Genomic DNA, 26,069 nt, shown 5'->3' with positions numbered 1-26,069 from the left:
CTGTACACCAGCGGAACCCATCCAACTTGAAGGAGCTGGAGCAGTTTTGCCTTGAAGAATGGGCAAAAATCCCAGTGGCTAGATGTGCCAAGCTTATAGATACATACCCCAAGAGACTTGCAGCTGTAATTGCTGCAAAAGGTGGCTCTACAAAGTATTGACTTTGGGGGGGTGAATACTTATGCACGCTCAAGTTTTCTGTTTTTTTGTCTTATTTCTTGTTTGTTTCACAATAAAAAATAATTTGCATCTTCAAAGTGGTAGGCATGTTGTGTAAATCAAATGATACAAACCCCCAAAAAATCCATTTTAATTCCAGGTTGTAAGGCAACAAAATAGGAGAAATTCCAAGGGGAGGTCAATACTTTCACAAGCCACTGTAGCAGTTTATTTTTTCTTTAGTAACATTATTGGTGTGTCTTTTTTCTTCTTTTTTCCATCAAATTGCATTGATAGTGATTTGTAGTAAACATCTTCGACAATCTACAACTATGGGCAAAAGTTTTGCATCACCTTGAATTTTAGGATTTAAACAATTTAAAAAAGTTAAAAAAATAAACTATAAGAACATAATTTAGATCTTTTATTCAACATCATGTAAGTCATTATTACTGGAGACCATTACAGCAGTACAGTATTTCGTGTTAGATTTTTGAAAAGTCACGTTTTTCAATTTTTATCAGTTTTCCGTTAAGTAGGCTATATGGAAAATTACCAAGCGCTATGCAATTCAATATGTTAATGTAACATTATTCAGCAGGTTTCATTTGACGCTATGAAGTAACATTAGGTAATTCTATAGGGTGATGCACAACATTTGGTCATAGCTGTAGGTTAAAAAGTTGAGAGTTAATTGTGAATGGTCAGCCCTCAGGAGGGGTTGGTTTTCTTGAATCACAGGAGGCAGCGGGTGACCTTGCCACTCGGGTTTTATGTGCAGATCACAAGAACACGGTTCTTTACATAGCAAGCGCTTCAGGAAGCCCAGCTAAACACTACAAAGAAATGAAACTCCAGCCAGACATGGGAAATTCTTTTGGAAATAAAAGAATTCTGTGACTCAGAAGATGAAAATCCTCATGAATACTTACTAAACTAATCTAATGAAGTATTATCACCAGGCAAGTGGTTCGGTACATTTATGTGCAGTGTAGCTATAAAAAAAAAAAAAGAAAGAAAAGGAAATTGAACACATCTGAGCCTGGTTTCATTTCTGGGAGCAAACTAGGCAAGGACGGTAAGAGGCTGGCTTAATTTTTAGCCAATTATACACACACAAAACTTCAGGTCAAGTCTCATTACTTAAACAAAAAAAATTGCAGCTGAATATTATCTTATGCGACAAATATATATGCTTTATTTATTTTTGCAGAAATGAAAAAGAGAAAAAAATCAGTCTGCATCTTGAGTAGGTGCTAGCGAGAGATTTTTCTGCAGAGGTTTGTTACCATTGCGAAGGGTAGTTCTAAGTGCAGTCACACAAGCTTCCGTCCTCTTTGAAGCTCTCCGGGACTCTAAAGTGAACACAGCCCCCCTGCTACTACCTGCAGCAGAAAACTCTGCTTATTATAATAGAGGAGAGAAGCCTGTGTTTCCCAAGCAACAGACACGATATAGCTTGGTATCCATACAATACAGTAACATATACAATTCTACACACAAATGACTTCTTCCAAACACCAGGGGTCAGTATTGTCTGCTGGATGCCACTGCAGGCCCAGGTGGTTGTATCGGAGGATCTCACACAGATGCATCTCTTGTTATACGTAATGCAAGCACACAGTTTGGAAGTTCACTGAATTGATGAAATGGAGCTCAGAACGATGAGCAGGGATGTTTTCTGTTTATTCTATGTGAAAATAAACACCTGTGTAAACTTACTCTCAACCAGCCAAAGCTTCATTTTAAACCCCACTGCCCTCTTCTTTATCAAGTACTTTGTCTTTTATCCTGGCTCGCTCCCAGAACTTGCTTTGTTTTGGAAATAAAAACGACTTATATATATATATATATATATATATATATATATATTATATATATATATATATAATATATATATATATATATATATATATCTCTATCTAGAAACCTAAGTTTTTTTTCTTTACAAGAAATGTATTTTCTATACTAAAACATAATTAGACCTTAAGACGGTCGACGTGCTTCTTGTAACCACAAATATATATCTTGCAGTCTACATGTTAGACTCAATAGTCTTGGGCACAAACATACGCGCAGACCCATTGTTGAATTTTAAAGAAAAGTCACCAGATCTTCCACAACACGGCTCTCGCCACTGTATTAATACTGGCAAAATCACATTTAAATGCTAGATTAGACTTTAGAAAAAGATCCACGTCTACTTTTCTCTCATTTAGTCTACTGCCTTTTCAGATCCGCGTATTTATTTTGGTTAGATTACGAGCGCCACTTAAAATAGTAAATGTTTACACGACACAGACAAGAGAATGTATGATGTATCTGACCTGTCACACCAGCCTTGTGTACTCCACTGGGCAATCATTCACACATTCACATTACACTTCCTACAGTCAACAGCATGTTAACTTGTATTAGAAAAGCAGACCGCTTAATCATAACGTTTTAAGAAGTTGGGGGAAGTAGAAAAATCAAAGAGGTGATGCGAAAAAGATAAAGATCTCACTCCCGGCTACACAGCTCTGATTTTAACAGTACACGATTTTTATAGGAACAGTAATCCGCATTTGTGTATTCGTGAATGTAGATCAGCATTCTGACACCAGATAAGTAAAATAATAATTGTTCATGTACAATATACACAGAAATACCAAAGGGGAACATGGCTGTTCTTAAATACCTTGTGTGATATAGGGATGGGACGGTATAAAATTGGCAGGTATTATAACCACTAAAACAACCTTACTATTGTAACCTTACTATTACGGTATAGAGTACATCATGAAAGTTATAAAACAAAGGCTTAAAAAAATGAAGACTAAAGTAAATCACTTAAATTACTGTAACTCACTAAAATAAAACCAACAAAACACACTTCCTTTCATGCAATGATTTAAACATTTGGTATTTAGTATTTTACTATGCCAAATAACTTGGTATGTTTCTTTTTTTTTATAAAGACAAACAGAATAAAAAACAAAACAAAACAAAAAACTCCACTAAAGTTGTACACTCTCAATGTTATACTACAACAGTATTAAGATCTATTATATGCTCAAAATGATGTGGTGCTGCAGTGTGTTAAAACATTTAAAAGGTATAAAATTAAATGAATAAATAAATACTTTGTTTAGCTGATGATAAATAGAATTGGGGAATGACTGTCTTACTGGTTAAAACACAAACACGCACCCGTACAGGCTATTACTCAAGAGCGGATTCTAACTCCATGTCTTTAGAAACAAAATGATGTATGAATTAGACAAACAATGAGTCATTAAGATTCAGGGTATGTGAAAAAGTAAGTGAACCCCTGGTTTTACCAGCTCGATTAAGGGGATAATTAGAATCAGGTGTTTAAATAATTAGGCAGATTTTCAGTGGTGAGTTTGGGAGGCCCCACCCTATATAAAGATCAGAAACTTTGTGAGTTTGGTCTTCATCATACAGGTATGTGGAAACACGTCATGCCACGATCAAAAAAAAATTCTGCGCACCTCAGAAAAACAGTTATTGATGCTCATCAGTCTAGAAAGGGTTACAAAACCATTTCTAAGGATTTGGGGCTCCAGCAATCCACTGTCAGACAGACAGTCTACAAATGGAGAAAGTTCAAGACCACAGTCACTCTACCCAGGAGTGGTCGTCCAACTAAAATCTCTCCAAGAACAAACCGGAAAATCATCAAGGAAGTCACAAAGAACCCCAGAGTAACACCAAAGGATCTGCAGGCCACTCTCGCCTTGGCTAATGTGACTGTTCATGACTCAACTATCAGAAAAAAACTGAACAAGAATGGTGTTAATAGAAGGATAGCCAGGAGGAAACCATTGCTCTCTAAAAAGAACATTGCTGCCCGTCTGAAGTTCGCCAAAGAGCACATAGATGATCCACTTCTGGAATAATGTTCTCTGGACAGACGAGTCAAAACATTTTGGCCTCAATGAGAAACGTTATATTTGGCGAAGAACCTCATCCCAACTTTCAAGCATGGTGGTGGGAGTGTGATGGTTTGGGGCTGCTTTGCTGCCTCAGGACCTGGACAGCTTGCCATCATTGACACAACCATGAATTCTGCATTGTATCAGAAGAGTCTAGAGAAGAATGTCAGGCCATCCGTCCGTGATGATCCTAAACATACAAGCAGATCTACAAAAGAATGGTGGCAGAAAAAGAAATTCCGCATTTTAGAATGGCCTAGTCAAAGTTATGACCTAAACCCCATCGAAATGTTGTGGCAGGACCTGAAACAAACTGTCAACGCAAGGAAGCCCTCAAATGTCACTAAGTTGAAGCCGTTCTGTAAGGAGGAATGGGCCAAAATTCCTCAAAACCAATGTGAGAGACTGACCAACAGTTACAGGAAACGCTTAGTTGAAGTCATTGCTGCTCAAGGGGGTGCCACCAGTTACTGAATCTAAAGGTTCACATACTTTTTCACACATGGATATTGAATGTTGAATCATTTGTGGATTAATAAATGTTGAAAAAGTATCATGTTTTTGTATCATTTGTTTAATCAGGTTATCTTTATCTATTATTAGGACTTAGATTAAGATCTAATAACATTTTAGGTTTGAAATATATGAAATATATGAAAATCCTAAGGGGTTCACAAACTTTCTCAGCACTGTATATATCCACACCGTATTACTTCAATTTGGCGCAGCAGCGTTTATTTTAAATTGATCAAAATGACTGTGGCCCTTAAACAAGGTCGGCCTTTATTAATAACACTGTGCTTTACAAACGCTGCAATATTTTATTACATGATTTAAGGCATTTTAGAAGCGGCGCCATGAGAGGCTCCAATCTGCAGCATTATACTCTTCTGTGTTTTTGGAGCTTGAATGCAGTACATCTACTGACAGTTAACGAAAGCCTATTAGGTGGGAGTTGGGAGATCAGGGAGTACTGTAGCAGCGAATCAGGAGTGTGTATTGGTTGCTTGGGGTGGGACAAGAAGAGGAGAGTGAACGGTAGTTGACTGTGATGCAGTTGTTTTTCTTAATGAAAAATATAACCTCTGAATATCGGTTTGATTTCTGTTAAAAACAAAATATATTCTACTTGGTTATTTTTTTTTTCTCACTGTAATTTACCTGTTGTTTGCAATTTCTCTAAGAGAAACCGAAACTAAATCTTCTCATAGATAGTAAGCATTTATATATACAGTGGCTTGCAAAGGTATTCAGACCCCTGACCAATTCTCTCATATTACTGAATTACAAATGGTACATTGAAATTTCGACATTTTATATTTTATTTTTAAACACTGAAACTCAGAATCAGTTAATGTAAGGTAACATTGGTTTTATGTTGAGAAATATTTTTAAGAAAAATAAAAAACTGAAATATCTTGCAGTAAGTATTCAACCCCTCTGCTGTGGAAGCTCCCAGTTTGCACCGATGAAAGAAATTGCCCAAACGAGAACACAATTACCTTACCATTGGCCTCCACCTGTGAACCATTAAGTTGTTGTCACATTTTCTGGATAAAAACCCCACTGTTGAAGGATCATTGGTAAGGCTGTGAATCTGAAGGAAAATGAAGACCAAAGAACATTCTACAGAAGTTAGAGATAAAGTAATACAAATGCATAGATTAGGGAAAGGGTACAAAATAATATCCAAGTGTTTGGATATTCCAGTGAGCACAGCTGGATCAATAATCAGGAAGTGGAAGCTGCATCACACCACCCAGGCACTGCCAAGAAAAGGCCGTCCCTCAAAACTCAGCGCTCAAACAAGAAGCAGACTTGTGAGAGAAGCCACAGAGAGGCCAACAATCACTTTGAAGGAGCTACACAATTCAGTCGCTGGGAGTGGAGTAATGGAGCACCAGTCAACTACAACAAGACCTCTGCATAACATTGGCCTGTATGGAAGGGTGGCAAGAAAGAAGCCGTTACTCAAAAAGTACCATCTGAAAGCACGTCTGGAGTTTGCCAGAAAGCATGAGAGTGACCCAGCTGCAATGTGGGAAAAGGTTTTGTGGTCAGATGAGACCAAGATAGAGCTTTTTGGCCAAAACTCAAAGCGCTATGTGTGGCGCAAACCTAACACTGCCCATGTCTCAAGACACACTATCCCTACAGTGAAGTATGGTTGTGGCAGCATCATGCTGTGGGGATGCTTCTCATCAGCAGGGACTGGGCATCTTGTTACAATTGAAGGAAGAATGGATGGAGCAAAATACAGGAAAATACTGCAAGAGAATCTGCTTCAGTCCGCTAAAAAACTGAAGCTTGGGAGGAAATTCACCTTTCAGCAGGACAATGATCCCAAGCACAAGGCCAAAGCAACATTGGAGTGGCTCAAGAACAAAAAGGTGAATGTCCTACAGTGGCCCAGTCAAAGTCCTGATCTCAATCCCACTGAGAATCTGTGGCACTATTTGAAAATTGCGGTCCACAAGCGTTGTCCAACCAACCTGAACAACCTGGAGCAAATCTGCCAAGAAGAATGGGCCAAAATCACTCCGACACTGTGTGCAAAGCTGGTACATACTTACCCCAAAAGACTTAAAGCTGTTATTGCAGCGAAAGGTGGCTCTACCAAATATTAATGTGTGGGGGTTGAATACTTATGCTAGCAAGATATTTCAGTTTTTTATTTTTCTTAAAAATATTTCCCAACATAAAACCAATGTCACCTTACAATAATTGATTCTGAGTTTCAGTGTTTAAAAATAAAATATCAAACAGAACGAAATTTCAATGTACCATTTGTAATTCAGTAATATGAGAGAATTGGTCAGGGGTCTGAATACTTTTGCAAGCCACTGTATGTGTGTGTGTGTGTATATATATATATATATATATATATATATATATATATATATATATATATATATATATATATACACACACACACACACACACACACACACACATTGTACAGGACTGAGTAAAATTACTATTGAATAAAAAACAAAACCACTAAACCCCCTACAAGAAGATAACTTCGGCCAGCTTTCGGATAGCGCTTAGAGTGACAGGCAAAGCTCCAAGTTCCTCTAAGTTTTCACCATCCAAGCTGAGGACGAGGTAAACAGACAGCCCTTGTTTTATCCCCTGCTGTGTTGGCACAGAACTGTGCTGGGGGGGGGGGGGGGACGTGAAGGTCTGCTGTGCTGTAAGGAGTTCACCTTGGGGTGTCTGCCAGGACTGTACCATCAAATACAATGTGCTGACTAAGGTGTGTGTACAGTGGTTTGTATCACACGGTGGATTGAAGCTGCAGTCTCTTTGGGCGTCACAGCGCAAGTTGTGTGTTTCTTCATTTATCGTTATTGTATTTATTGTAAAATACCTTCACATTTCTTTATTGAGAGCGGCGTTTATTAGAAAACTGATATCTGAGTGAGAATATATAAGCTAAACTGAACCAAATTGAGCTGGACTACCGTGCGATGCATTTCCACTACAGATTGTGACCCACGTCTGTGATGTGAAGTCTACAACTCTATAACCACATCTGCAGTGTGTGTGGTCGCCAGATCACTGCTCTATTACACTGGACTAATTCTAATACCCATGGCTCCAATCCCTGTCAACAGCACCAGCACTTCTTTGAAATGACATGTTCCTCATTGGACCGGCCCTGTTAAAACACATCTGCAGCTCTGGCAGGGCATTCAGCAGGAGCACGAGCAGCCTGCACCAAGCTTCTAGCAGTCACTAAAAACAGCTACTGTCAATGGAACTGTGCTGTGAAAAAGTGCTGTGGTCAGGGGTGTTGAAGCTGCTTTGCAGTTAAGCTTGGTTGTGGAAATTATTTTGTTTTTTAAAAGGAGACACAAACAATCTGCTTCTTTGCTGCGTGGCGGCTAATTCAACACACTTTCATGCCTTTCACCCCTATAAGGCCCGGGTTAAATATTGCTAAGATCTTCCAACTATTGCAAATGAAGTGCACCAACACTACACTATACAAGATGCAGTGAACACACACATAATCACGTTAGTATAATTGTAATAAGTAGGAGGCATCTAGTGAAGAACAGCCTATTCTCTTAGGGATCTGTCCAGACACATTCTTCAGGTTTGAAGTAACCTGAGCACAGTACTGCCTTTTACCTCCTTGACATTACAAAGACATTACAACGAGAAAGAGATTTTAGAATTACTGTCGAAGCCAAAAAGAAAATCATAATTACAACTGATGTAGAACAAAACAATTCAGCAATTAATACAAATTTTACAAATTCCAGGGGATTAAAAATGACAGAATTCTCCTATTCACAGCCAATAAATTTATCATGGTACCAGATAGCATTCATTAAAATTACTTTCTAGAAATATTTTAATCTCTTGATGTCATGCATTGCTTCATGGTGCAGGGCTCAGTGAAACACTGGTGTAACACACAGAGATTAATAACTGTAAAGGGAATGTGCAGCTTTGTTCCTACAGCCCATTAGCGATTATTCTACATATACACTCATCCTTGTAATCAACCGTAAAAAGGCTTTTAAAAAAGGTCATGTTTTATTTTCTTTAGTGTATAATAAGATGAAGGTGCATGTTCTCATCTGCTGGCTGTGTAGATGACTGACCTCGAAAGCCATTGATCATGTTAATCAAAACAGCCTGCACACATAGTTTACAAAACTACAAGCTCGTCTTCTGATAACACTAAAAATGGTCAGTTTCATTTCAAATGTGCATCTTCAGATTTAATAAGGCAGTTCAAGAGTTTACACGTTCAGTGTTTAAAATTTTTCTCTGCAGAGTGGGCAGACATGCACCACCAAGCGATGATGCAATGTGCTGGCTTCTCGATATATTATTATTATTATTATTATTATTATTATTATTATTATTATTAATAATAATAATAATACTAATAGTTACACTTTATGGTTAAACTAATATTAATATAAATAATAACAATTAATATGTCACGCTTTATTCTAAAAGGACATTTTTTTGTTTACTAACTTAACTAGCTTACTAGTTATTCGTCAGTTTATAGATGTTAAAGTAATAAATAACTAAATAAAGCCTGATCTCCTTTGCTAATCATTAATACAGTAACATCTTTAAAAAAAATGCCTCTAAACAAACTGAACCCCACTTCAATGACATTATTAGCAGGGATCTGGTTTTTGCTATTTTAGTTCAGAAATAGTTTACTATATATTAATTTACTATTAATAATAAATACATAAATAAATAAATGATAGCAAATGTGCTTCCTGAAATGACTTTCACAGGATCCACACTTACACAAGAATTACACAAGTACCTGCCCTGTGGATAAACTGCTTTCTGGTTTCCACATCATTCATTTGAATTAAAAAAAAAAAAGACCACCAACTAAAAACAGTTTAAAACTCTAATCTCTTAATCCAAGGCAGGGGGAATTCAAATTGAAATCCATCATTTTAGCATGACATTTCATTTAAACATCATCATTTTTTATTATTGTCAGAGGTTCCTGTAACCAAGCAGCAATCTATTTTAGGAGCGCACACAGTATCGCATTCTTCTGTTGATAATAAACGTATTATGACAGCAGCGCTTTCAACCATATAACTGGGGAATGAATATAAAAACAGCCCCCCAGACACATGGGATCTCCACTATCATATCTGACACTGTCACCTATAAATAGCTTTACAGAGCACTGAAACACGGGTCTGAGATGTATTACGTATAGGCTTCAAAATCCAAAATAAACCAAAGCCCTCGGAAGTCAAGATCAACATGCTTTTCCTAGACATGTTAAAAAAAAAAGCCATGCAGTCCATCAATTTTTGATCATGTGTTTTGTAGATACAGTATGTATTAAGGCGGCAATCAGGGGTAAAGTACTTTAAGATGACTGGACTGGAAAAGTGTTACATTGTAATAAATCACACCTTGAGTCAGGAATTCCAATATAATGTAAATATTATTTGTTATTGAATTCCAGTGATCAATTAGTTAATGATCGAATAAGAGAATAATCCCTACGACCCCTCCTGTCCCGTATCCGTGACAATCTTGATCATGATGAATTTGAGAGCCCTGTCTCACAACCACTAAACACACTGCAGCTCAAACGGACAGTTTTCAAATCGCTCACTAGGGGGCTCTGTCACAGCAACTAGGCTGGAGGCCACATCCATACAGCAACTAACCAAACCAAGGGGAGTGGTCTGGGGTAGTTATCAGATACCAGTGGCGTTTACAATACAATGCAATACTGTTTCTGGAACACACAGACATGTGCATGCAATGACTTTTACAAAAAAACTTTTTTTTTTTTTCCCCTCGATCTGCAGCACTTGAATATAAGACAGACTTTACCCTGGTAGAATAATGGCTGCTATCCCAGGCTCTAATTAGCGCTAGTCTTGGACTACCTAACCTAAGGTAACAGTAGGTAGTCCAAGACTAGCGCTAATTAGACTTTGGGAAACCAGCCATGAATTTGTTTTTCCAGATTACACCCTTAAGTGATAGCATACAATACTTGAGAGAATCGCTTATCAATCAAGCAGCCGCACCTTACCGGAAAGAACAATCCTGAAGTACTACTGCACTGCTGTTCAGCAATCTTGAAGTGCTACTGCACTGCTTCCTAGTTATGTCTCAATGCTATCCAGATCCATAGGAGTTTTTTTTTACCATTGACCAGAATGACTACATTGAACAGTTACCTTCTGGATTCCTGCTAGAAACAGCCTTAATTGTACATATTAAGGCTGGCACTACATCTAGGGGATGTTTGGCTGTGCAGCCTTGTCAGAGTGCTATGGGAAGTTATACAGGTTAACTTGTCAATACACATTCACAGATTATTTGCTTGTGCTTACTCTGCAGTTTGCCAAACTTAAATGATAAAAGAGGACACTAATATTTCTGGGCTACACACCCACACCCAGACACACACACACACACACGCGCTCCTGGCCTGCTGAAAATGATGTATTGGCAGCCGCATGTTTCGGAGGATGTGTGTTTCAGCCTCTGAGTCGCCAGGGGGCTGCAGCGGTAAACCGGGATAAATATAATAATTGGGCATTCCAAATTGCGGAGAAAACCATTGGCGACGACTAAATTAAAAAATAAATAAATTAAATAAAATACATAAAAGAACCAAATGATAGGGAAGCTTACTTTCTAAATGCAACTTGGAAAGGGATTTGAAAGTGTCTATGTATGGAGAAACAGGGATTGCTTTGCTGTGGGATTGTTAATATTTGGAACTGATCGAGTGACTTTATACAGTCAGTTGCAGGTTATGGTCACTGCCCTGGGCTGGCGTTATTACCCCTCTCTGATCTGTACATGTTTGTGTTTTGAGCAGGTGTATTGGGGAGGTGTCTCTGCCAAGTGCATGTGTGCTGCAGCAGTGCAATGTAAATGCATGGAAACACTTACCAGATCCAGAGTCGAATTTAGTTTCAGATCTGTAAAATAAAATAGAGCTTATTACACAGTATGAAGCGAGGTGTTCTTCAGTAGAGCTTATTACACAGTATGTAGTGCGGTGTGCTTCAATAGAGCTTATTACACAGTATGTAGTGCAGTGTCCTTCAATAGAGCTTATTACACAGTATGCAGTGCAGTGTTCTTCAATAGAGCTTATTACACAGTACATAGCACAGTGTCCTTCAATAGATCTTATTACACAGTATGAAGCGCAGTGTCCTTCAATAGAGCTTATTACACAGTATGTAGCGCAGTGTCCTTCAATAGAGCTTATTACACAGTATGTAGCGCAGTGTCCTTCAATAGAGCTTATTACACAGTATGTAGCGCAGTGTCCTTCAATAGAGCTTATTACACAGTATGTAGCACAGTATAGTTATTACACAGTATGTAGCAGTGTCCTTCAATAGAGCTTATTACACAGTATGAAGGGCAGTGCCCTTCAATAGAGCTTATTACACAGTATGTAGTGCAGTGTCCTTCAATAGAGCTTATTACACAGTATGTAGTGCAGTGTCCTTCAGTAGAGCTTATTACACAGTATGTAGTGCAGTGTTCTTCAACTGGCGGCCAGCGGGCCAAATCCAGCTCGTGACAGCCCTCAGTCTGGCCCCTCTGGCTTCTCTTCTACCACTGTTTTTGAGTAAATGAAGCCATACAGATTTATTGTGGGTCGGCGTTTCACTATATTTATGCACCACCATATCTTCGTAACATTACTGTGATCTCAGGCTGCATACAAATTTGACAGCTGGGTTCTTTAAACTACACACCACACACGCTCGCTTCTCAGGGGTCAGTTTCTTGAGTTACAGCTGGTGAGCTCCAGGATCGGCTCAGTGAAGCCTCATTCAGATCATCTTAGTACAACACCTTCTCATCATTCGGCTCCAGTGAGCATAGACCCGATCCCATTTTTTGTTAGTACAACTGGCCCTGTGCAGGACGGTCGACGAAACATGTGTTCAGTGTGCAAGAAGGAGCAGTAAGGTGCTATAATTATATGTATGTTTGTGTGTGTGTGTGTGTGTGTGTGTGTAAGTGTGTATTATTATGCCTTCCAAAATGTCTTTATAAAATGACGACTGACAAATTAAAAGTTAAAAGGTGCTTTACTTTTAGGAAAAAACATAAGCAAAATAAATCAAAGTAAATCAAAGTAAAAGTCTAAATAAATATTGAGCTATACCTGTAGCACAGATATAGTTTTCACTTGTAACTACAGCTTTCAATGTTGTTATTGGTGACATTTTCAAAGTATTCTGTCATCGAAGTTATACCTGCTTTTAAACCAATACGGTAAGCATGAAATGTTGCTATTTTCACGTTGACAGCATCAAAAGAAAACAAGATACCCAGAAAGGACAAGCATTATGAATTTTCTTTAGTCCACACCCTTATCTCACCAGAGTGCGGACCAGAGAAAACAGTTGCCGTGACAGCTTGCCTGTGTTGAACAGTCCCAGTCCTCATTTACAAGGCTTGCCTGTGTTGAATGGTCCCAGTCCTCGTTTACACAGCTTGTCTGTGATCAACGGTTCCAGTCCTCGTTTACACAGCTTGACTGTGATCAACGGTCCCAGTCCTCGTTTACACGGCTTGCCTGTTATCAATGGTCCCAGTCCTCGTTTACACGGCTTGCCTGTGTTGAACGGTCCCAGTCCTCGTTTACACGGCTTGCCTGTGATCAACAGTCCCAGTCCTCGTTTACATAGTTTACATAGTTTATTAATATGCTTGATCAGGGACGGATTTCTGGCTTATGGTCATTTCAATAATATACCTACACAATAGTTCTGAAATCCAGGGCTGGGTGCAGGGCTATGTAAAGGAATAATTGCATAGAACCATTCCTGTACCTGTTTGTTGCTACTCTGTACTACAATTATTCACTGAATTATATGCTTTAAAGCATTCTGAGTTTATGATCTATTAAATTTATAGAAATAAAGTAAATGTACTAAACTGCAGGTACGTGTAGCTGAAAACCAAACTGGGTGGTGTGACAAGAGGAACATGGCTCCAGCTTATCATTTGATCAGGGTGAACCCACCTTTCCATCTAACCTTTATTGTACTACCTTGTAAATACCTGTCCCCCTTTCTTTGTTACACCAGCTGAGTTGGCTCTAGCTTATTGGTTGAAAGGGAAACCACCCTGTCTCTCTGTAAAGGTATAATAACTGTATGCTAACTCTGTATGAAACAACACTCAGGCTTCCTAACACTGATGTGTTGAGCTGTTCTCGTTTGAAAAACTAATAAAGCTTTATATCTCTGAATACCTGCTGCAGTTGGCTTTTAGTTGCGGACCTCAAAAGTTCCACGACATTTTGGCGTAGTCGGCAAGATCCTAAACTCCGCCCAGTGGTAGTCCTGGGACAGAGTCAACAGTCGACGGGGTTCCAACTGAATTACTGGAATCAGGACACCGCATTCTGGGAACGAACAGGGTTCCCTCTGAGTCTGGCTGAGGGCTCCACTGAGGTGGATAAGAGATCCTGAGAGCAACCGAGAGGTGAGTCAGACGATACTGAGTCTAGGACTCTAGAATAGGTTAACCATGGTCTGGGACCAAAGACGAAGTACTCCTAATAGGTTTGGAACCTAGCTAAGTTGTAGTCTGGGGCCATAGGACGTCCGAAAAGAGCTCATGTGTGTTTAATTGTCTGTTGATTTGTTGTCTCTTCTTCTCTCTCTTCTTCAATACGTTAGCAAAACAGGATGGGGCAGGGACGTAGTAAATAGTTAAACAAATGTCAGGTATATAACCTTACCGAACCACAGAAACGAATGTGTGATAGATGGGGTCCTGTTGTATTACAACAAATAGATTTATGGTTTGACAAGGACGGGTTTCCACTAGGAGGAAGTTTAAGTGTAACTAAATTAGCCAGTGTACGCAGCCAGTTAGAAAGCTGGGAAAAAGAAAAGAAAAAGAGAAAGGGCAGAATAGACTGGGATAGCTTTAGGAAGTGGGAAGGAATGGCAGATGAGGACAAAGAGAAACAAGAAAAGGGAAAGACAGACAGGGAGGCTCAAGTTATGTTGCAGATGGATCAAAGGAAGTCGCCCCCCCCTCCATACTCTGGGGTGACCGCGCCTCCGGTAACCGTACCAACTGCACCACCACCCCTCCCCCCGAAACAGTGGTGGAAACTGACTACTTCACCGCAAGCGAAGACAGCACAAGAGAAGCGACGGATCCAAACCCAACAGTGAGAAGATACCCTAAGCGAGAGCAAGAACGTAACAAGAAAGATGGTACAGTACGAGGCTTGTTCCCACTGATCCAGTATTCCAATCCCCAACCGAGACCTGGGCCAAACCAGGACGGTCATAACACTTCGTCACCAACAGTGTAGGTGCAAACAGACTGGGATGTTGGGGAACTAAATGACATTGCAAAAGACTTGCCAGACCTGAAAAGTTCCACAACAACTGCAGTAAGTTTCTAATCCTAATTGCCAACATGCCAAAAACTGAGTATGAAATGCAAGTAACAGTTTCGAAAAGAAAAAAAAAAAAAAAACGCGATTACTATCAAACCCAGAGTAATTAGTTCTTCCTGGATCTTAAAAAAAAAAAAAAAGTAACATAGCAAGCAATTTATAGATTTCAAAGGGAAAATATTTAACCTATGTGAGATCATGTTTCTGATATAGGTTAATACTAGCTGTAAATTCAGAGGTCTTTGAAGCCCTCCATTGAGCTGTGGGAAAACTTCAGTTGGGTAATTACTCTCAAGATGCTGCTGATGTCCTGTCAGGCAGAATTAACTCTGCCTGCTCTATCCATGCAAGCTGCAACAGGACAGCGATGTCAATATCTCGCTCTTGAACCAATTAGCGTGCATGCTCCAGTCAGATCTATATCACACACTATACCGGAGCGCAGCTGCCTCTGTGAGATACCAGGGGTGGGCACCAGGGGCCCTTGCAAGACAATGCAACTCGGACAGCGATCCCTCAAGACAGCCTGAACCAAGCCAGGGATGGGTACTGCCAGAGCAGCGACAGGTCTCATCACATTGCTACTGTAACTCTCTAGGTGCACCTGGTACACCTTTACCCTGTCCCTCCCAGTGATATGCATTTACCAGCTTGCTAATGCTTCATAAATCATCTGAATATTAAACATTACCTCCTTTCAAAGTATTCAGCATGAAAACACATGCTTGCTGTAACATATGTTGCTTTCAAAACTGCACACTTGAGACCTACACAGTGAATTCAAGAGCGTGAAAGGCGAAATGAATTGAAATGATTTTGTTGGCTAGAACCACCTGAAAGAGCCGGGTCAGTAAGTAACTTGGTGGGGAAACCAACCTCGTTTTAAATCTCAAATACTTACTGGAATAATGGGGCCCCACAAACAACACATGTGTATGATCCTGCATCTTTCTTGTCGGTGAACTCCCCTTTGAAGGCACTGCAAGGAAGTCAATACAGAATCTGGGTTAGTGCCTGCTGGGAATACTATACAAGATAAAACAACTCACTCAATTCAAAACCCATTCTGGATTCCAATCACAAATCGGCAGAGTCAGGACTGACAGACTGAAAACATAAAATTCAAGTTTTAAATTATCATTAAAAGTTATATACAGGGTAACTCATAAATAAACAACATGCCACTGGCAGATCGGAGTTTGATCAAATCAACCCCTTCATGCTCATGTATGAAGTCCAGGGCAACGGACTGAATACTGTACAAGGCAAGAATAGGGCTCAATGTGCAAACACCACAACCAACATGCTATACAATGTGCAAGCTAACTGGGATCAAAGAACTATTCCAATATGTTCTGTAATACTGGCTGTAGTTTTCTTATGGTGGGCTGTTTGTGAAGAATATATTTGCGCAGGAAGAACGAAAAAAAGTGCAACCCCCACTCCCAATTTAGAACCACAAACTACTTCTGAGCCATGCAGCATTGCCCACATTTAGACTCTGAATTAACTCTGAATTAGGGAGACGGCAGCTTTAAGAGAATATTTGGTAAATTAACAGTCTATAAGGCCAGAAGGTCATTCGTTTAACACAAATCAGCCGTACTATTTTAACAAAAAGTCTATGTGCTACGCAGCTTGGTTTTATTATCCTCTGCCCGTTTTTACGAGTTTCCTTTTTTTTTTTTTTTTTTTTTTTTAAAATAAGCATTTTGAAGAATGAGCTAATCTTGGGTTAGGTTTGAGCACTAAATCATTCCAGTGCCTGAGAACTACACAAGAAAGCTGCTCGGGTGCAATCAGCATGGCAGGGCAGGGCAGGGCAGGGCAGGGCAGGCAGGCCATGTTGCAGAATCATTGCCAATGGGCTTTCTACTGCCAATCAATTCATTATATTGAAACATTAAACCGAGGCAAAATAAATAGGATACCACTTCCACTGAAAAAGTCTTCTTCAGCAAAACGGCCGGTTACATCATTGATAAATCTGCACCAGAAGTCAATTACGGCCTGGTGCCACAGTGGACGGTATAAATTAGACAACAGAAAAGGCTAGGTCTTGGCATGTTACCACAGCAGAGTTCAGATTTACTCACTGAAAACAGCCCTGGAATAAAGCACTCCTTTTTCAGCACTTCGAGCTACTTTCCAAAGACTACAGCCAAGTGAGGGCAGATACTGAACATTTTTGACATTCTGACTGCAAATGATCCAATAAATACTTTCTCCACATGTGCTTTGCGATAAAAATAATAAAAAAAGTTAAATTATGCTACCCTATTTTTTTTGGCAACCACTTTCTTAATACACAAGGAACACCTTCAAATTCCACTCCTTGGCTAGGTGCCCTTTCCATGGTTTGTTTTTGTTTTTTATTATTTGAAACAACACTACAAAACCCTTTTTTTGTTCCTTAATCAAGACCTTCAAACACTGCATATCTCACTCTCCTTTAACAAGCAGAGGAAAGTACATGCAGTACAAAGGGGGTTCCTTATAACTATCCAAGACAGTAGGAGTAGTGCGGTTAAGGTTAGGGTTAGCCTGCCGCCTCCCTCCCCTCCGCCCGCCTCACCTCTCGGTCCCTTTCTCCTGAGTAACATGGTACTGCAGGGGTGTCAGCCGTTTCTTCAGCTCCTGCTGGGAGAAGACCACCTTATAGGTCCTTTTATCCCTACGTGACCCTGAAAAAAAAAACAGTATAGTTTGTACCTGGATCAATTGCTTTGGCTGGTGGCCACAGCACACACGTGTTCTGCACTCGCCGATCAACGGCACAGCTGAGATTACAGGCTGGTTGTTTAGGAAGAGAGAACTGTGCACAAGAGCAAGGCAAATCCACTAGCGCGATGGCAACGTGCTGCAGCCAAAGCCTTCTCGAGATGCAAACGAAACAAATACGATACGTCCTTACAACTATTCTAATAGTCTGGACAGGGCCTGGCTGTACAAGGCTGGGGGGGGGGGGGGGGGGGGGGGGGGGGGGGGGGGGGGCGATGGCGTAATAAAAAAATAAAAAGCAAAAGAGTAGCTGCTGAAGCCACATGGTTTATTAACTTAATGAACGAGCCGAAGCCTCACAGTGTTGAAGCTGCTCACAGTCGGTTAACCATGTGACATGCACTTGTGGGCTTATTCTGTGCCAGGACCAACATTCAGCACTCTGCGTCGGCTAGATAACATGTGGATATAACCCCAAAACAGGCGCCTTTATTCCAGCTATGCCTGTACATTGTTCTGAAACTAATCCACATGCTACATTACAGATTAAAAACCCCAGACAGTTTAATATAGTGTTAAAAAGAGACAGATCCTTAAAATAAGTGTCCTAAATCAACCTGGATTCACAAATGATACAAAACCTGCCTTGTCACCTGAACCAGGTAGTCAGAGATTCAAACCCCGAATATATCCCCACCCCACCAATATAAGTGAATGAGCGAGCCATCTGTTTTAAGACCAGTATACACAGTATACTATAATATATACTGACTATCCACAAGGGATTCTCCTGCCTCAGTAAGGTAAGGAGTGGGGCAGTCAGGGTTCACACTTTCCATATATGTGTAACCTCAGCTCTACGGTCATGTTGGGAAACGGTTCTTCATATATATATATATATATATATATACACACACACACACATTATATATATATATATATATATATATATATATATATATATATATATATATATATATATATATATATAAAATATTCTATATATAAACTATTATATAATAATATATATATATATAAAAAACTTTTTTTTTTTTTGAAATTTTTTTGCGAAAAAACACATTCAAAGCATTTTCTTTTCGTTAAAAAATCACTGCTAGCTGTCACTTAGAAAAACAATTCATTTGCAAATCTGTTTAGACAAAACCATTTGTTTAACAAAAAAAAATATATATAAATTACATTTATTATTTATGCTTAATTACAAGGGTAAATATAATACCTGCAATTACATGTACCAAATATTAACGTTAATTATTAAGATATAAAAGATCTATTATAGTATATATATATATATATATATATATATATATATATATATATATATATATGCTAATTTATGCGTGCTCCCCAAGTTTCAGCGACACAGCTTCCCATCTGTATGTTATTTAGTGCAGAAGAGACTGCAGGTTTAAATTACATGGTATTGGATTGCAATTTCCTAACATTGGATGTCTTTACTAAAAGAGTGCTCACAGAGCACATGCTCTTTGCAAAAATATTTCACTGCTGTTGGGTCACTCCTGGCTGTTATTTTAACTGCCTTTGTAGATTCAGACCGCAGTGTACTCCATGATCCAAATTATACAAGAAAATACAGTTTTTGTTTGTTTTTTATGTCCTGAGATGCCTATCTGCATATCTGCAAAATTGTGTAAAATACTTCCAACTAGCTGAAGTACTGTATAGACTGGTTACTTGTTTCGTTCAATGGCTGGTCTTGGCATCTGATTTCAGTCAGTTAAGAAGTCTATTCCAAAGCACCCCTTTGCTGGTCTTGCTTTACAAGCTCCCTGTTTTTAAGGCTTTGTTGTTGCAGCACAATGAGAACTCCTGCAAGGGTTTTACAGTTCTCTTCTCCAGCTCGTTTTGTGATTCTAGTTCCTGTAACAGCACATGCTCGCTGACTGAATGGAGGGGTATTGTAACCTGCCTGGGACATCCTAGTAAACGAGTTGCTCCATCAAAAGAAAAGAAAAACGGATTAAAGGGGCATTAAAAGTTAATTTGTTGATCGAAAGCTATTTACCCCCATGTTTTCCACCTTGTTCCTTTTAATAATAATAATAATAATAATAATAATAATAATAATAATAATAATAACAATAATGTACATTGAACAGTGGCGCTTGCAAAGCTGCAGAACTCCAGCGACGAGCTCAGACAGCGCACGGCTGTATCCCTTTGTTAGCTTCAGTCGGATTCGGAAGGGATAAGGATTTAATTCCTGGTTTCTTTGTTTGTCTTTGGAGAACCACTCCAGCAGCATTCACACACATTTTGCAGGAATGTGCCCTGTGTTATTCCCTACAAATTATTTGGTTTTGGTGCACTTTGAGGTCACGGTCCAAATTAGCTAAATTTTCCTACATCCTGGCTTCTCAACCTCAAATATAAATATTGTTTCCTAATTGTAAGCGAGGTTTGTTCTTTATAAACCCCCCGTGCTTATTTAAAGTTGTCATTTTTTTTATTCTCTGTGTGTACTGTTTCCATGAACTAGTAAGCCATTCAATGTTGAGCAACAGCAAAGGAAATGTATGCATTATATAAATTACAATGTTAACATTGCATCTGGCAGTTTAGCTACAAACAGCTTCAGAATTCATCAAGATGTCCCTCTGGATCCAGTCCTAGTTAACAGCGCTTTTTACTTTTCTAGTTTTTTTATGTAAGCTTCCTGCTCATTTCAAATATAAACAAAAACTTAATTGTATGTTCTTAACGGTTAGAAAAGTACTAATGCTGCCAGCCACAGCTGTTCTCATTCAATATATATTCAATGGAAGTATAGTTACATGTTTACTAGGGCAGACCTTCTTTGATCAAAAGATTACTTACGGATCCACACAAGAACATTTAAAATATAGTTATGTATTGCACTTTTTTTTCCCTTTATAACACAAGGGCTAAATTCTCAAAGCCATTTTACTTCAAATCGTCATTTGCACATTGTTTTCAAAAGAAAAACACACCCAATAAGGTTGCCTAACTCAGACATAAGAACATGAGAACATAAGAAAGTTTACAAACGAGAGGAGGCCATTCGGCCCATCTTGCTCGTTTGGTTGCTGGTAGCTTAATGATCCCAGAATCTCATCAAGCATCTTCTTGAAGGATCCCAGGGTGTCGGCTTCAACAACATTACTGGGGAGTTGGTTCCAGACCCTCATGATTCTCCGTGTAAAAAAGTGCCTCCTATTTTCTGTCCTGAATGCCCCTTTGTCTAATCTCCACTTGTGACCCCTGGTCCTTGTTTCTTTTTTCAGGTTGAAAAAGTCCCTTGGGACCTTTAATTTAGGGAATTGTAAGCACTTGTTTCTAACACGTTTTAGAATCTCAGTTGGTGTTCTTTCTCCTTTTCAGGGAAAAAAAAATGCGTATGACAATTTGGGGTAAACAGCTTTGAGAATCAAGTCCCATATTGTGCAATGGGTTGCCATTATGCTATGAGGGACTGTAGTACTGAACATGCTTGCATAATAATTCTTTTTTATGAACTCCATTCAGATTTTTCAAAGAGAAATATTGTATCCTTTGCCCATTACTGACAGACACTACAATGCGGGAAGTCAAACTCAGAATATCATTAAGGAAGGCTAGGAACCTAGAACACAACGTATACCATTCACAGAGGTGTTAGTTTGTAACAATCCGGTAACATTCTGCTGCATGCAGGTAGAATGTGAAGCAAGCAATGCATCTCACATACAAAGTGTAAAACATGGCCTTATCATAACAATGGGAAAAGCCCCAAAATTGCAAAACACAGCAAAGCACAATGTGATGCTCCAAGTGTCTGGGAGGTCTGCTGCAGAAAACACACTGAAATAGTAGCCTACATAAATGTATAAAAACCACACACACACATTGTTTGTGAAAGTATGTCGTGGTGCTGTGCACACTCATTCTGATGAGATGCAATACTATCCTATCAGAAAAACTAGTCTGGAGGAGTTAACAAAATAACGTTTCTATTTGTATTATATACAAGGAATACTGAAAGAGAACACTTTATAAAGTATTTGGTAACACTTTAAATGAAGTGTCTGCAATTTCAATGTAATTAATACACGATTTCCTACTGATTTCAAATGAAACGCCCATTGAATTTAAAAGTCACAAGCATGAGTTCATGACATACTTTTCACGACTTCATAACATTTCCCATAATGCACATTAAATAATCATGAACAGACACTTATTTTAAAAGTGTTACCAAGTATTTTTATTTTTTTGGTATTATATGACTGGGGACTTGGTACCCAAATTAAAATGCATGTCTGTCTCACTACAGTGAATGTTTCATAAAACGAAACGAACCTCAAACACCAAGCCAGCGCCATCTGCTGGACCATTCTTACTACTGCTTCTTTAGTATTTCAAAGGTACTGCATAGGCTTCTATCGACTAGAAAGTAAGCCTAAACTAAATGATAATGCGGTTTCCTGAGTATAATCACATGCCATATTCGCTATTTCTTGGCTACACGTGTCTGCCCTTAACAAGATTGAGATTTATTAAGTCATGTCCCAATTAGAATCCAGGAGATCAACAACATTCACAATCTGTAGCAGCTTTCTCATGCTGAAATATTTGACCATCAACACAGGGATATTTATTATATGATGCAGGCAGTGCCTTAAGAAGCATTCTGATTGATGTATGGAAATTCTACGGATTACACAGATGCACTAATAAATACACATATATACAATAAATATATCTACCCACTAACTTCTCTCTGCCTTTCCATCTTTAGACTGTCTTCAGTGTTACTCTCCAGAGAACATCTGGGTGAAAACGGTAACCTGTAAAACCTTTTGGCCCTAAAGCAGCCCCCTCCTGGTACGTCCCAGGGTAGCTGTGCAAGGTCACAGCCGTACGGGAAGCTGGCAAAAAGCATTACTGCTCAGTGTCAGTGTGGAACAGGAAGTTAACATCAGCAGTAAAAGGAAGGAGGCTGGACACTTGTTACTAAGACATGGGCCATGAAGCAGTGTAGTAAGGATGATTTATAACTAACTTCCTACTCCTGAAAGGAAATGTCAGCAAAAAAACAAACTCCACTATAAAGAGATGCTTCACAACATCCACATTCTCCTACATCTCACTGACCTTCCCTGTTCAGTGTCCCACTCTGCTTGTTCTGTATAGTAGCCTTCCCACCCCTCAGTATATATTAATATTGAATACTGAATATTAATTACCCCATCAGACTATTGTGGAACATTTTATTGCCAGGAGCTTAAAAGAGAAGCCACTGAAAGTGTACTGGCTACTTACAGATAAGTATGCAGAACGGAGATGGAAGAGAACGAACGTGTCTGTAGAAGAAAAGCTGAAAGCTGTCGAGTGAGTGAAAAGGGGAGCTGCAAGTGGATGCTGCTCATGATTTCTAGGGTGGCGCATCACAACAGGATACAGACCTATCACAACATACATGTGAATACGAACAAGCAGAGAAAACTAACAGATTACTTTCCACAGGTGAACTGACTATCTGTATGCTTCACTAGAGCCTTTAGCTTTTACTCATGTCATTTTGTTGCTTGCCAACGAGCACAGCAAAAATGGATTGAAAAGAAACCATTAAAAGATGACGAGGGGATGTGAGGCAGGGAAGCACGTCAGTGTCGCGCAGGCTTCAGTGCACAATGCTTCATCTACTGTATGGTATTCGAAGCACAGCGCAACACTAATATACTTCCCCTCCTAATTCCCTGCACTCTGATTAATCTTTTAGACTTTTTTTGCAGGAATGCTTTTTTAAGCATTGCAATGATGTCAGCCACAATACTATAGAGAACAAACCTAACATTATATTAAATCAGTATTAGAAAAATGTACAGGATATACATTCCTTTAAGGTTCTGAATGGTCTATTGTTTTCTGCAGCAGAGTCATCACCCATTGGCTTGTGTTAGGGTTCTGGTTTGCATAACACAACAAACAGCACCCATTCAACCTGAGGGGAGCCCACAGGCTCGCAGGGGCACTGGCTGGTTTTTTGTCACCAAATGCAGCAGGTTGAATGCAGACATCACTGGGGTATTCCCACCAGCAAAGAGGGAGGCAACGAGGGGTTTGCAGCTACAGGTAGGGAGAAGAGAAAAGGAAAAATACACAAGTCAGTTTTGGTTAGAAAAGACAGTTTAAAATAATGTATTACTTGAGATAAACATAACCCTGTGGTATTGCAGTAAATCAATTGAATGCATTGTTCTACCTGGTTAGTATAAAGGTACTAATAGGTTTAGGAAGTACAATGGAGATATAAAAGTAACCATTCCCCAAAAACATCCAACTTGCTTTCATTCCATGCAAAGGTAGAGTGACTTCAGCCAGTGACACCGACACTGCAGTCTCCCTGTTCTGTAATTCTTTGGAAAGAAAGAAGCGTCCCGAGTGCTGTAATCCTGTGAAGTTTCAATTAACGCGAGCATATTACAGTGGAAGCAGGTATTTCACACGGTGCGTTCGATCTGGAGAATACCTGAAAGAAAGCCTGTTATATTAGCATGTTTGAAGCAGGGCAGCTATGAAGATGACTTCACAAAAAACAAACAGAAAAACAAACTCCAGTCTGTTATTACAAATAGAGAAAACCAGCGGGAGACAAGCAGCAGCAGCAGCCGCGCACGGTGTGTTCTCAGAAGAATCGTTCAATCTACAGTAAACACAACACCATTTTCATAAGTGCCCCTGGATCAGGGAAACTGAAGAGCCCCTCAGCTCATGCCTGGCACAGTATTACAGAAGCGGCGCGGTGCTTGCTGTACATCACCTAGTTAAGACAACGTGGAAATGCAAGTGTTCAGTGAAAGGGGTCATTACCTAGACAAGCGGCAGTCTTACTGAATCCCCGCAGCTCATCATTATACGTCTTCCTAGTCTGTCTCAGCAAGTACAGCAGTACCAGCCGGCCTGAGAGCCTACCAGCCGCAGCCATCTGACCTGGCACAGCTGAGACAGCGGGGCAGCGACAGCACTGCAGGAAGAGAGGCACTGATGTCACTCTGTAGATCAGCCCTTCCACAATCAACCAGGTCCAGAGCCCCAGCGAGGGGGCCCCTGTGGATTCACCGTGGGTGATATATAGGACTGGAGGTCACAATGCACGAGCAGAAGCGACCTGGAGTGTATGTGGAATGAGCTCCATCTAGTGGTGATGGCTTGCCAAGCACAGGTGGGATTAGTAATGCAGTGAATGAGGGAAACACAAATACAGAATTACATTACTTCAGCAGTACAGTACTGCACAGTTAGTTACCTTCGTTCTGTATCAAGCAACCTTATACTGCCCTCTCACATGTTGGTTCATATCCCTGATTCCAATACAAACCTGTTTACATGACCCCAAATCAATTTGATAACACTTCCATCTGTTCTTCAGTGGTAATATACAATCTATTGACATGCAGGACCCATACAGCATGGTGATAAATATTGAGGGGGCTGTTCCCTTGCAAACGGATATTCATAACTTCCGTCTGCTGTAGGCAGCAGCAGAAGTGTGCTGGATTAGCTCATAAAATGTGACAATAAGGACTTCTATATGCCTTCACCTGAAACTACTAACAAGGTCTGGTTTCTAAGAAGTAGAATGCACTGAAGGGTGAACCACTCAATGATATTTTTAATGTACAATTGAGGCAGATTGTCGGGACATTGCAGCTTTAACAGGGTCGCTGTTTGAATGGACCACACTAACATAACCCCTTAATAAACAATACAGCTCTAAAAAAAGACCTTTTAAAATTGTAACCTTCAGAACATCAAAGAGAAAGCCGCCCAATGAGTGTGGTGTTTGTGCAGCGGGGGCGTGGCCTCGTCAACACGCCAAGCTTCAAAGACCTCAGCTCTGCCGACAGCAGCTCAGTGGAAACATACAAGCTTCCAATGGCGCTGTACGAGTTCAGTGAAACACGCAATGTTAGTGTTGCTTTACTCCAAGCCTTACAGTCCTGATTGTAAAGGTCTACATTTATTCTGCTGCAGGGCTCTTTGAAACCCTTTGAAATGAGGTCATGCTGTAGTCAGGATCGGTAATCGGTATAAGGAGGGAGAACTGTAATTAGACTAAAAAATGTAAGAAAACTGTTCTGTTTGGAATATATATAAATAAACAAATAAATAAATAAATTTAATGTAGACTTTCCGCTGATTAGCGCACAAATAGGCCTAACTCTTAAACAGGGCCACCAATGTTACGACATATGTTTGTTTTACACCAGCTGGTTTAGCTGTGTTGTTAATACCAGAAGAAAAAAGGGCCACATTCACAAAGCTTT

At 39.6% G+C, this 26,069-nt stretch overlaps 1 protein-coding gene across 3 annotated transcripts in view; it reads right to left on the bottom strand.

Moving 5' to 3' along the window:
- LOC121317990 (methionine-R-sulfoxide reductase B3, mitochondrial-like) overlaps positions 1-26,069 on the bottom strand; it is a 37,248-nt gene that overhangs the window by 6,971 nt on the left and 4,208 nt on the right. The window contains exons 1-5 of one of the 3 annotated variants that reach the window (XM_041254123.1): positions 24,613-24,636; positions 23,744-23,868; positions 17,612-17,720; positions 15,938-16,015; positions 11,535-11,563 (exon numbers count right to left, since the gene is read on the bottom strand). In XM_041254123.1, the coding sequence (XP_041110057.1) occupies positions 11,535-11,563; positions 15,938-16,015; positions 17,612-17,720; positions 23,744-23,819 (292 nt within the window). In that variant the 5' untranslated portion in view covers positions 23,820-23,868; positions 24,613-24,636. Of the gene's footprint in view, positions 1-11,534; positions 11,564-15,937; positions 16,016-17,611; positions 17,721-23,743; positions 23,869-24,612; positions 24,767-26,069 lie in introns of those variants that run through there. The other 2 variants (XM_041254121.1, XM_041254122.1) reach the window with 2 other exon arrangements.

Source organism: Polyodon spathula, chromosome 7, assembly GCF_017654505.1.
Source record: "Polyodon spathula isolate WHYD16114869_AA chromosome 7, ASM1765450v1, whole genome shotgun sequence".
Taxonomy (NCBI): domain Eukaryota; kingdom Metazoa; phylum Chordata; class Actinopteri; order Acipenseriformes; family Polyodontidae; genus Polyodon; species Polyodon spathula.
Note: the sequence above shows the minus strand (reverse complement) of the source record. Positions and strands in the feature narration are given on the sequence as shown.